The sequence below is a fragment of the Antrostomus carolinensis genome, unplaced genomic scaffold, assembly GCF_000700745.2.
Source record: "Antrostomus carolinensis isolate BGI_N321 unplaced genomic scaffold, ASM70074v2 scaffold10264, whole genome shotgun sequence".
Classification (NCBI taxonomy): domain Eukaryota; kingdom Metazoa; phylum Chordata; class Aves; order Caprimulgiformes; family Caprimulgidae; genus Antrostomus; species Antrostomus carolinensis.
The window spans coordinates 5,544-18,275 of NW_010312808.1; the positions used below are offsets into that span (position 1 = coordinate 5,544).

The 12,732-nt window shown below is 39.1% G+C and overlaps 1 protein-coding gene across 1 annotated transcript in view; it reads left to right on the top strand.

Moving 5' to 3' along the window:
* The window catches only part of MED14 (mediator complex subunit 14), a gene marked incomplete at its 5' end in the record, with an annotated part of 26,015 nt that overhangs the window by 4,345 nt on the left and 8,938 nt on the right, over positions 1-12,732 (top strand). The window contains 15 exons of the mRNA XM_010167130.1: positions 504-615; positions 1,237-1,362; positions 2,230-2,308; positions 3,856-4,015; positions 4,409-4,603; positions 5,197-5,331; positions 5,758-5,834; positions 7,406-7,566; positions 7,845-7,991; positions 8,083-8,174; positions 8,955-9,107; positions 9,328-9,597; positions 10,889-11,044; positions 11,605-11,716; positions 12,372-12,503. Coding sequence (XP_010165432.1) covers positions 504-615; positions 1,237-1,362; positions 2,230-2,308; positions 3,856-4,015; positions 4,409-4,603; positions 5,197-5,331; positions 5,758-5,834; positions 7,406-7,566; positions 7,845-7,991; positions 8,083-8,174; positions 8,955-9,107; positions 9,328-9,597; positions 10,889-11,044; positions 11,605-11,716; positions 12,372-12,503 — 2,107 coding nt within the window. The remainder of the gene's footprint in view (positions 1-503; positions 616-1,236; positions 1,363-2,229; positions 2,309-3,855; positions 4,016-4,408; positions 4,604-5,196; positions 5,332-5,757; positions 5,835-7,405; positions 7,567-7,844; positions 7,992-8,082; positions 8,175-8,954; positions 9,108-9,327; positions 9,598-10,888; positions 11,045-11,604; positions 11,717-12,371; positions 12,504-12,732) is intronic.

Below are 12,732 nucleotides of genomic sequence, written 5' to 3' on the forward strand. Positions count from 1 at the left end.
TTGTTGCCCCATGAGCAGGACTAAAACTAGTGAGTTGTATTTCATGCTACAGCTACATATGTGTTTGTGTAGAGGCAACCATATTCTAATAGAGTGTTGGGTATGGGGGTTTTGTGGTGTTGGGTTTTTTTTTTCCTTAGCTTAAGCTAGTTATAAAGAGATGCATATTAAGCTGGAATATACTACAGCCTTGATCCAGAACATGTAGGTCTGCACAGGGAGTGGTAAAAATATTGTTTGTGAAACTTCTTTTCTTTTACATTTTCTTCTAGTCTTCTCTCAAAAACACTCCCACTGCCTGCTGCACAGACAGAATCTTATGTTAGTTTGTTGTATTTTATAGTGATCCAAATACTCAAGTTAATAGTTCATTTTGTTCACCACAGTTCTAAGCAAGTTCTTTCTAATGTGATTGTTTTATTAAGTAGCTTTGTTCCAATGTGCAATTGCATAAAGTCTACACATCAAATTTGAAGTTGCTCAAGTACCTTCCTTTTTTGCAGATTGACCACCTATCAATAGAGAAACTCCTAATAGATAGTGTCCATGCAAGATCTCATCAAAAACTCCAGGAGCTGAAAGCCATTCTTAAGAGCTACAACATTAATGACAATTGTATGTATTTTCTACTGAAGTTTCTTCCAAGTTTATTTCCATTTGTGCCTAGGAATGGTTTCCTTTTTTCTTCTTTTCATTAGTTTAAACAAAAGTATGACAAAATAAAGGGAGATATGTTCAGAATTAGCAAGACAACTTTAAATTATTCTGCACTGATAATGGTAAAATACTCATACCTATCATGCAGTATAATAGATGAGCTGGTAGAGCATTATAATCTGGGTTGAAGGGTTAAAAGTTGTCTATTGTAAAACTTGTAAATGTTCAGAATTGAAAGCAGATCCTTCACTGTCTTGAGCTAGCTTTGGATGAGACTTAAACTGTTTTTGAAACTCTTGGGATTGGAATTGAACTTATAATCGTGAAGTAGTGAGTTAAAAGATATTCAAGGATTAATAATCTTCAAATTTGATCTGTCTTTTCTTGTTGATTTGTTACTAGCACTATTTTCAAAGATAAATTCTTATATTCAGTTCCTTCTTTGTGTTAACAGTGTAATAATGTGCAAGTGAAGATTGCTTCTATAAAAACAGATGGGCTTTGTGATTACAGTGGACTAAGTTTTAATTCGATGAGCTTGAATTTTGTGTCAAATTATTAATATCAATTTTCGTTTAGCATTCATTGAGACGGCTCTTCCAACTCTTGTAATTCCACTTTTGGAACCATGTGGTCGATCAGAGTGTCTGCATGTATTTGTTGATCTCCACTCTGGAATGTTTCAACTGATGCTGTACGGCGTTGGTAAGTGGTGCAAAACCAGGTTGTAATATCTTGCAAGAATCCTGCCTTATGAGGTAATTCTGTGTGAACAGTTCTGTCAGATCTGTGAAGTTCTGTAAGTAAATAAGGGTAACGCAAATGAACACCACACTTGGGTCATCGCTGAGGAATGGAGAAGTGGATCTTTGTGCTTAAGAGTCACAGTTCAGATAGGTATATTTTTAAGAGGACAACAGACTAAATACTGTTAAGCATCATTGCAATGCATGTTCTTTATAATTCATGATTCCCGAGTTGTGCTGTTAATGGATGTGGTCATTTCATATGGACCTGATTGAGAATTGTATTATGTGACTTTATACATCTTGAGTTACTGTTCAAGTCATAACTTCAGGTTTCAGATTACTTAAGAAGGAAAGTCAGTTATTTTAGATTATTTGCCTAATAACATACTGCTGTGGTTTTACAAGCATTATGGATCATTTGTTGTGTATCTCAGTCTCTGTCTTCACAATGAGCCGCATGGAGAAGACAAGGGGCAACAATTACAAGTTGTACCAGGAGAGGTTTCATCTCAATATAAGAAAGAAGTTTTTTACAGTGGAAATAATCAATCGCTGGAGCAACCTCCCCAGGGATGTGGTGGAGACCCTGTCACTGGAGGTTTTCAAGATGCAATTGGACAGGGTGTTAGATATACCTCATCTAGGCTCTCTTTCCCATGGAAGATTGGACCAGATGATCTTTTGAGGTCCCTTCCAACCTGGGCTGTTCTATCATTCTGTGATTAATTGTTTGTTACATTAGATGAGACACTTTAATTAAAAGGTCTAAATTTTGTTTGAAGAGCAGATGTTAAGACCATTCACTTACCTAATGTTCTTGCAGATCAACTGACGCTCGATGACATAGAGAAGTCTGTTAATGATGATATGAAGCGTATCATTCCTTGGCTCCAGCAGCTCAAGTAAGTGACTCGAATGATTCACTTAGTTTGCATAGAATGAATCACCGTATTTGTATTTTGGATGATCACACTTACGTGGCTTTGTGTTTTACCACAGTAGGGGATATACTTCCTTGCTGTTCTAAGCAACCTTGAGTATTTGCCGTCTCCTCTGAACGGGTGCAGGAAATTCTGCTTTTGCTTGGAGTTGATTCCATAGTTCTCCTTTATTCCATCCCCTTACACATAGCCTCGTGCATTGCTATGCTCACACTCTGCATTGAAGTCTTTTCACTTTCACTGGGTAGCAGACCACTTGCTTCCTGAGGATCTCCTTTTGTGTTCATGTTCATTTTCTGTCTCCTTCATTCCACTCTGATTCTACAGCTGAACTCTACTTTTTTCTCAGCAAGAACAATCTCCCTTCTCACAATACAGTGGAAAAACCAGGAAGTGGCCTAGGATGATTTAAATAATATCTGTTCATCTTGTAACACTTCAGCCCTTGCTGGTTTAAACCTCTCATCTTCCTTCCATAAAGCCCCGAGATTTAAGCACAATATACATTTGGCTCCCATAAGAAGTTGTAGCAAATAATGCAAATACAGTTTGCACCTGCATGAAAGCTAAGTTCCACCTGCTCTGTCATTTTGGAAATTCCCAGTACTCTGAGCTAATTGCAGGGCGAAACCTCTATTTGAGGAATTTTGCTACTAAAAGAAGCGTGATGACGCACGAAGCACTGGCACCCTGGAGAAACTAATCAACCTCCCTTTGTTATAAATATGTGCTCGAGATATTGGCTTGGCCAGTGCTGCAGTTTTTGAGGAAGCTAGACAGTCCCACAAAACGTCTTTTAGGACAGCTATATCTAGCAGGTATCTACAAGAACAAACATTGTGTGTCATGATGGAGAGATGCTGAGCACCCACACTTTCCACTGCTGTTTTCAGTGGAAGATTGACTGAAAAACCAAGCCACACGTATCTGAGCCCCTTTCAAGCCTAGCTAGGCTTTCTGGCCTTGCCATAACAGCCAAAATCCATTGGACCACAACAAACATTAGAATAAATTTGATGTCTTGCGTGTTGTTCTTCATGTCCAAAATTATCCAAGTGAATGAGTTTCTTTATGACGTCATCTAGAGTGATATCCCGCTTTGGTGACTTTTTTTACCATATTGCTTACCAGCATCTGGGAGCAAAGATTTTCTTCTCTATACCAAAGAATAATCAAAGATTCCAAATTGTAATATAACTGTAATCTGCATGTTTTTTAATTTGTTCCTTCTTTTTTATATTGTGGTGTATAGAAAGTTATTTATGTATCCCTTCAGTGAATAATTTCAAGGCTTTTCTTTTTAAATTAATAGCTGTCTGTTAGTCAAGCTGAAGACAATACATAAAGATAGTAATAAGAAAATATAAAGTCATTAAATTTTCTCTGTGATTTTCTGTATGTAACTTGTGTGACAATTATAAATGTTGACTTAGAATATAACTATACAGCAGTGTACTAGAATAATGTCGAACAGTCTCAGGGTACTAATACCTTTATTTCAATGCAAGGTTCTGGCTTGGACAGCAACGTTGCAAACAGTCTATAAAACATCTGCCTACAGTGAGCAGTGAAACTCTTCAGCTAGCTAATTACGCTAGCCATCCAGTGGGAAGCCTTTCCAAACACAAATTGTTTATCAAACTCACTCGACTGCCGCAGTACTACATTGTAAGTAACTGAAAAATGCTTCTGTCTTTTGCTCCCAGCCATGGATAATACCAGAGGGGCTGGTGGTTGTACTGTTAACTCTAATATTTGGAACCAAGTGGCTGATGGAATCCTTGACTCTCCTCTCTCCCCCCCTTCTCTCATTCAGTGGGTTCATTACACAGTCAGGCTTACAGAGAGATGGGGACATAAAGGTTTATTACTCAGCAACTTTCCCATTAGCCTTATGTTTCCTGAAAGTTCAGTCTTCCTTCTCAGATCCTTTTCCTGGCTACAGTATTAATATCTTGAAGAAGACTAATGTCTTTTCTTTGAGAGGGAGAGGATAGAACCTGGTGTAGACGTGTTCTTAGCTTCAGGGTCTTCTCAATTTGTTGTTTTGTTTAAATATAGGTTGTAGAGATGTTTGATGTTCCTGGCAACGCCACAGAATTAGAGTACAAGTACCATTTTCTCTCTGTGAGCTATGCTGAAGGAGATGACAGCCCTGCTACTGCACTTTTACTACAGCAGTTCAAACCAAACATTGAAGAATTGGTACTAGATACAAAAAGCGGGAAACAAATGAAAAGCGGTGTCAAGCGCAAGGTATGTGCTTCAAAAGCCATTGGGCTGGTTACAGAGTGTGAATGCTAAACACATGTTCTGAGCATCAATTCCAGCTTTGGGAGTGTTGTTTCACAAGTTTGTATGGCTGACATCTTACTTGTATTGAAGCTTGGTTCTCTGGACTGCTTCCCTAGGGAGATGTTGGGAAACTATATTGCAACAGTTGTCTTTTAATTCATGCCAGGCCTTCTCAGCTGTTCTGAAGAGCCAAGGCAGAGCACTGTGCCGAGGTAGCCAGAGTAGCTCGTATAGGCAAAGCACCAATATCTGCGTGATATACTTTGCACCTTGTAGGTGTAGTCTTTGAAAGACTTGCAGGGGCTGATAAGAGTTACTTCTTGGGGTCAGGCTAACATGTCTTAGTGATATGTAAATACTGTATTAAGGAAGGAGGCGATTATAAAATTACTTCAACTGAATTGCTTCAGTCCTGAAGTGGACCAGATCCTTTCAGAAGTTTGTGCTCAGGCTGTGATTCATTTAAAACTTGGCTGAATTAAATTATTCCCTGACATATTTTCAAAATATTTATTCCAAATATTCAAGTACATTTGTCTCTATTTTAATTCTAGCTATCTGGTGATCCATGTTCCGTAGAACCTAAGAAACCAAAACGGTCGGGAGAAATGTGTGCCTTCAATAAAGTGCTAGCTCATATTGTAGCCATGTGTGATACAAATATGCCATTCATAGGGCTTCGTATGGAGGTATGTATTTTAGAATATTCTGTTTCTTTCTTCCCCTCTGCTACTCTTGATTCTTTTGTCTAGGGGCGACTGTTCAGCACACTTGTGGTCATGTGTTCCCCCGCCAGCTGAGCCCGGGTGACTGATGTTCTGCACTGGGTTGCTCTAGTCTTGTTAGAGCTGGTTCTCTAACACCAAGCACTGCAAAAAGCTTGAAAAGTTGAGGGGAGAGAGAAAACTAGAGGATGAAAGACACACTTGTGGGAGAGGGTGGGAGACAACTTTATACCAGATTTGCACAGACTGTTTTTTTGGCTCTCCAATGCTTGAGGATGTGAAACATCTGTCACCCTTAGGAAAAAAAAAAAAATCCTTGAAAAAAAATCCTTGCAGTTATTTTGCCTGACTTTTTTTGCTTTGTATAACATTTTTCTTGTTTGTTCCTAGTTATCTAATATGGACATTCCTCACCAAGGAGTACAAGTAGAAGGAGATGGCTTCAGCCATGCGATACGTTTATTAAAGTAAGAGGATATGCTCCTGTGTTTCGTTTTATTACTGTACATAATCTTGAGAGAAAAAAGGAATGCTTGGAGAGTAACACTAAAAATATCAGGGTGGGGGAGAGTTTTGGGGTTGGGTTTTTTGGCTTTATTTTTTTTTTTATTATTGTGTGTCTTGCACTCTCATGTGAAGCAGTGCTGGAGAAAGAGGAAAATAAGAGTAGACATGGAGCCAGCTATAATTTGTTTCTTTCATTAGTCTAAACTGGGGAGCTCTGAAAACAGTCTGACAGTCCTCAATCCTAAAATCCAGGCAGTGCTAAGAAAGATATGGTGATGATTCATGAACATGTAACTGCAATTTTAGGTCAGATCAGAGGCCTACGTACTCCATATGTTATTTGACAGTTACCAGTATGTGACACTGCAGAGGAAAATGCAAGGAGTCCCAGAAAAGACAGTTGAATCATAGAATCATAGAATGATTTGGGTTGGAAGGGACCTTAAAGATCATCTAGTTCCACCCCCCTGCCATCAGCAGGGACACCTTCCACTAGACCAGGTTGCTCAAAGCCTCATCCAGCCCGGATCTGAACACTTCCAGGGAGGGGGCATCCACAACTGCCTTGGGCAAACTTGCTATTCCTTTGCATCACATGGGTTATTGAAATTGTTAGATAGTATTGGCCTCTGTGTTAACCCCAAGGAATGCCAGCCACAACCAGCCACCAATTGGACATGCAGCTATTGACCATATTGCTTTCTACCTGGCAGTCCAGCCAGTTTTTCACACTTCTTGGAGCCTACTTCAAGCTTCACCAGTTAAACTTTGGATTGTGTTATGAAGTAAAACAGATTATATCAGTTTAAAACAAAACAAACAAAAAAGACACCTTCTAGAGTAAAACCTGCTTAGTTTCTTTTATGCTGCAGAAATGTACAGTGATAGAAAGGCATCAGTCTCTAAAGGCATCAGGACTTTCCTTTTAAACTTTGCATATGATCAGAGAAGCACTGCAAACTTGTGATACATGAATTTTCTGAATAGATTCACAAGGGATTTGAAAAAGTTTGGCATGTTTTTACTTAAGCTTTATTTAGTCTGTCCCCTGAGCTCATTTTTTCACATTGGGATATGAATAAATTAGTGGGTACTAAGATAACTGCCAGATTGTTCATTGCATTTAGAGTGAGCTTGTTCTAGAAGGCAAACTCATTTACGAATTCAAGTTGCCACAGAACTTACTTATTTTCATCTTTTTTGGCTTGTTTCTCTGTATAAAAGCTTTATATTGGTGTGCTCTTTCTTTCACCAGGAGATGGGGGCAATTCAACAGATCGCTTAACAGTTTGCAATTTGCAGGTGTTGAATCCATATAAAAATTGGTCTTAACTCAGGGCACTTTTGTAACACACTTACTACAGTCCTTGAAGAGGACATCTTGCTGTGCAGTCCAGCTGTCTTTGCTGTTGATTTGTTCATTCTTTCATGTCCAGACTTGGAAGTCCTTCAGGAAATGTTAGAAGGTAGTATTTTTAGTTTTGGAACTGTACTGTGTATAATTGAGATCCTTTTTTTTCTTCATGAATAGAATTCCTCCCTGTAAAGGTGTAAACGAGGAAACACAGAAGGCTCTGGACCGATCTCTTCTTGATTGCACTTTCCGATTACAAGGTAGAAACAATCGCACATGGGTGGCTGAGCTGGTGTTTGCAAACTGTCCACTTAATAGCACTTCATCCAGGGAGCAAGGTAAATTTTATCTAGGAAGCCTGGTACATTTTGTTTCTTTGTGGTTTACATTGTCTGTTCCAGTAGTTCTAATGTTTTGGTGTTACTGGACAACTGTCTGCTCTTAAGATTTCTAATAAACCAGAGTGTACCTGAATCAAAATTTTGCCTGCTGAGTTGATGCACTTTTATTATTTAAATAGAATTCCTGGTCACTTGCTACAGTTCCCTTCTAGTCTGTAAACCAGAGTTTGGGAACCACTAGTTTAATCAGTGTTTACCATCTCCTAACACTGCAGGACCAACCCGTCATGTTTACCTGACGTACGAAAACCAGTTATCTGAACCAGTTGGAGGTCGCAAAGTTGTCGAGATGTTCCTTAACGACTGGAACAGTATCGCTCGGCTGTATGAATGTGTCCTGGAGTTTGCACGATCCTTACCAGGTACAGAAGTCACCTCCTTTTCATTAAAATGATGTGTTTACAGATTACTGTGGTTTTCTCACTCTAACTCTTTTCCCTCCTCTCTTCAAAGACATACCCAACCACTTAAACATTTTTTCAGAAGTCCGTATCTACAATTACCGAAAACTTATCCTTTGTTATGGAACCACCAAGGGAAGCTCAGTAAGTAACTCCAAAGTGCACTTAAAATGTATATTTGAAAACAGAATGGGTGGACTTAGAGTTCTCAGAATTGTACTAGAAAATATTTCCCTGTATTACATTATTGTGCAATTAATATTGATGAATGTAGAAAAGACAGAAATAGAGGGTGCCAGACTGCTAATTTGCTAGGCTACTGGATGTTCAGAATTTTTGAGAATTTGTGTAAGATGCTTTAAATACTGGGAAAGACAGTTGTATGCTCCTGATTGATGAAAGTTTGTGTGGCAGCCTTTTTCTGACAAACTTAGGGTAAGTGTTGCTACTGGTCACTGCTGTACTGAGATATATGTAAGCTGAGTGCCTAATTCTACCTTAGAAGAAAAGAGACTAACAAAGTTTTAAATGTAGTACTGTGCTTTCAAATGAGATGGTTCTTAATTATTTTGGAGCAGTACTGTTCCCTTCTTCAGAACTCTAGCTTAGTCTGTAGTATTTGAATTTACAGGTTATTAATTACTTTGGTAACTGACTGAGTACTTGCTTACACCCTTGCCTTAAAAGCAAGGTAAAGGAGGAAGTAAGTGCACGTTTATTACAGATTAAGAATATATTTTTGTGTGCAACTGATGCAAAGTAGCTGATGCATTTGAAATTTGCTTTCTAGAAGGTTTTTGTGTTCATGTTCTAAGCTGAATTTTTAAGAGTATGTCCATGTGCATTTTATTGGGACTGTTAGTAAGTAGCCAGAGTAGCAGTGTGGATTTTGTTTCCAAAACCATTTTATTCTTGACATTGCAGATTAGCATTCAGTGGAACTCCCTACTCCAGAAGTTCCATATTTCACTGGGAACTGTTGGCCCAAACTCAGGTTGCAGTAACTGTCACAACACAATTCTGCACCAGCTCCAGGAGATGTTTAATAAAACACCGAATGTGGTGCAGTTGTTACAGGTAATGTTTTAAAAATGTCTCTCAAGAGAAGTGCTAGATAATTAAGAGCTGAATTCTGATTAAACTGTTCTCTTAAAAATTGTGTGTGTGTGTTATGGTTGTTTATGTATCTCATTGGCAGAAAATGGTGTGGGGAAGATTGTATCCCCCCATACCCCATTTTCCCTGACCTTTACTTGAAGGTAAGCTGCCTGTTCTCTCAATTTCTGTTCTCTCTCAGGTTTTGTTTGACACTCAGGCTCCGTTAAATGCCATCAACAAACTTCCAACTGTGCCCATGCTGGGTCTGACTCAACGCACCAACACTGCCTATCAATGTTTCTCAATTCTGCCACAGTCACCCACGCACATCAGGCTGGCTTTTAGGAACATGTACTGCATTGACATCTACTGCCGGAGTCGTGGTGTCGTAGCCATACGAGATGGGGCGTACAGTCTCTTTGACAACAGCAAAATAGTTGAAGGTTTTTACCCTGCGCCTGGATTAAAGGTGACAATTTTTGTGTTTTCTGGCATGTTGTAAATAAATGAGCTTCTAACTTGAAGTATGGATCTGATGTGAAGAGCTTTGTGCAGCTTTTTTTGGGAAGAGCTGCAGTACTTCCAAAATTCTGAGCACAGAAGGAATTTTCTGATTTATCAGTAGATTTATTAATTAGTTTGAATTAAAACATTTTCTTTAAGAAAACTAGTGTCAGGGGTTTTTTTTCCTATCTATGTAATAAAAAAAAAATAGAGGCTACTTCAGGCATCCTTCTGTTAAAACTTGCTGAAGCTTTGTGACTAGACTAGATGTATTCTTCAGGATTAACAACTGCTCCTCACAAACTGTGGTATGGCTGGACAATGCTCATACATTGCAGATGAGGAAATGCTCTGTGTCAGATGATTCTAGACAGAAACTTCTCTTTTAAAATAGTTTTGACCAGTGTGTGTGTCAGGAGCCTGTGGCTTTGCTTCTCAATACAGTGCTGGTTTGCTCTTCCTGAACAATGAATCCGTGCACACTGACAGAATACCTTAGCTGAGGGCAGCTTGTACAAGTGCTACTTACACTGAAGTCTTGGAAAGTGGCACCCATTGTGAAACAGGGTAGTTTGCTAATGTTTTCTTCTGACAGTTGCAACTGAACACTGATTCTCTGGTACTGCATTTAGCTGATCCTAAACATCTACCTCTTTCACAAGTTCCAAGTGGAAGGCTGTTGGGAAGAGGAAGGGGATTGTAGATACCAGTGGAAAGTATAAGAGAATGAAATTGGAAAGGTAGAGAAGGAAGTAATTCAAGAGGCTTGGCAAATTCCTCTGGGTACAAGAGAATGCTATGGAAGAGGTGATCTGGGCTTTCTTACCCAAACAGGGTAGTTGTAGGTGTGATACAACAGCCCAGTAGGTTCTGGATACTGATGGGTTTTTCTGAAACAGCTCTTTCCAGGTATAGGCTTTTCCTTGTTTTTAAGGAAAAAAAGAAAAATGATGGTAATGCAATTAACTAGAGATATTTCATGTTAATGAGCAAGGTTTCTTAATCAGTGGTGATGCAAGACCCCTTTTTTAAAGGGCACATAAGCTTAAATATCCACTGAGAAGCTCTGTTTATGAATCAATGTATTTTGCAGACTATTCATACTGTGTATAATGAATGCCCACTAGTAGTTAGTTCTAGAGATCTGCCTGTTTCTTATGTGCTGTAGCTGATAAAGACAGCATCAAAGCTCAGCAAATACTGTGCTCATTTATGTGCTCAAATAGGATTTGCTAACAAAACTGATTTTTCCACAGACATTCCTGAACATGTTTGTTGACAGCAATCAGGATGCACGAAGACGATCTGTAAATGAAGACGATAACCCACCTTCTCCTATTGGAGGAGACATGATGGATTCTTTGATATCACAGCTTCAGCCCCAGCAGCCGCTGCAGCAGCCACAGCAACAGGTACCCTCCAGGCAAAATAAGACATGCTCATTGTCTTCCACAGCTGTAGGTTTCCAAGGACTTACACTGTAAAAGGATTAGCATTAAAAAATGGAAAGGGAGACTATAGAACTGCTCTACTGTGAATTCCCCTTGGGGCAAAACATACTAATTTATTTTGCCATTTCTCATTCCGGTGTAAACAGCCCATAGCATATGAACTGCAGCTTTGGAAGGTCACGTGAGACTTGCTGCCTTAGAAGTGAAGGACTGAGGGAGGGAAAATAACTGTTTAAGATAAAAGGTGGGAGGGGGAGTCACAGAATCTTCACTGTTACAGGGTGGCAGATAAAAAAGAATGAGGTGCAGAGGTATTATGTCTTGAGGAGAAACTGTAAAAAGTCACTGAAATAAGTACTGAGCACTGAACAAGGTGATATAGAGAAACAACTGTGTTGATGGACCTGTAAGATTTCATAGGTGGGGACCAATCTCTCATTAGTATTCTTCTGCACATGCTTAACTTTAGTTTTAGCACAAAATGATCAAAAATTTTTGTTGTCCTCTCTCGACAATTTCAGCCATTTGCAAAACAGGCAGGAGCATCAGGAGCATATCCTCTTACTTCACCGCCCACCTCCTATCACAACACAGTGACACCATCTCCATCTATGATGCACACACAGTCACCAGGTAAGATGGCTGAGAGTTTGTGTGCTAATTGTGTGCTGGAAATAGACACACAGCTCTTTGTGCATGCATGCCTTTTCTGTTATTTGAGCTGTGTTTAGCTCTGAGTTAGTCAAGAGGATGCACCTCATATTTGTGGGAAAAATAGCAAAGTCCTGCCATGCATATTTTAGAAAGTACATTTTGAAGCGAAAAAAAAACCCCAAAACCCCCAACATTCCGTGAAACTGTCATCTTTTAGCTGTGTAATATTTGGGACAGTTTCATTCTTATGGTTTACAACTTGCTCAGATCAAAACCTGTTAATTTTAAATACCTGCTTCTTCAGAAGAGCTTTTAATCACCAAAGCTCTGTTTTCTCCTCCTAGCTGTTATAGCACAACAGCTGAAAATACTTAAATTTGGGGCAGGGCTGGGCAGGGGGAAATGCCATTCTTCAAGCCAAATATCTTGGAAAGTTTCCTTTGTGTGGTGAATCAGTCTGGAAAATATAATGCTCATGCATGTACAAAATAAAGCCTTTGAGTGCAAAAACAAATTCTCATTAGTCTTGTTTACTGTCTCCCCTAAAAAGGAGATAGCTGTAGCAGTTGATAGAAAAAATTATAGTAGAAAAATGGGAAATATGTATGTTGAGTGACGTGATGTCTTTGATTAGGAAATTTGCATGCTGCAAGCTCACCTAGTGGAGCTTTAAGAGCACCATCACCAGCATCCTTTGGTCCCACTCCTTCACCTTCCTCTCTTGGAATCACAATGGGACAAACAGCTAACTTTGCCAGCCCACATGGTGAGTTCTTTACTGGCAGGTGTATATATAGTGTCAGGGAGAGCACATTTGCTTCTTGAAATTAAGTCCTCCAAAGCAGACTTACGTTAATTGAGAAAAATTTGTGTTTTGTAATTGGCTTAAGTATCTGTTTTCAGACACGTAGGTGTAACTCTTTAAGTAGTCAAAAGCAGCTGCATGGCACATTGAGGTGTTCCTAATGTTTTAAAAATTGACTATCAGTCACTCT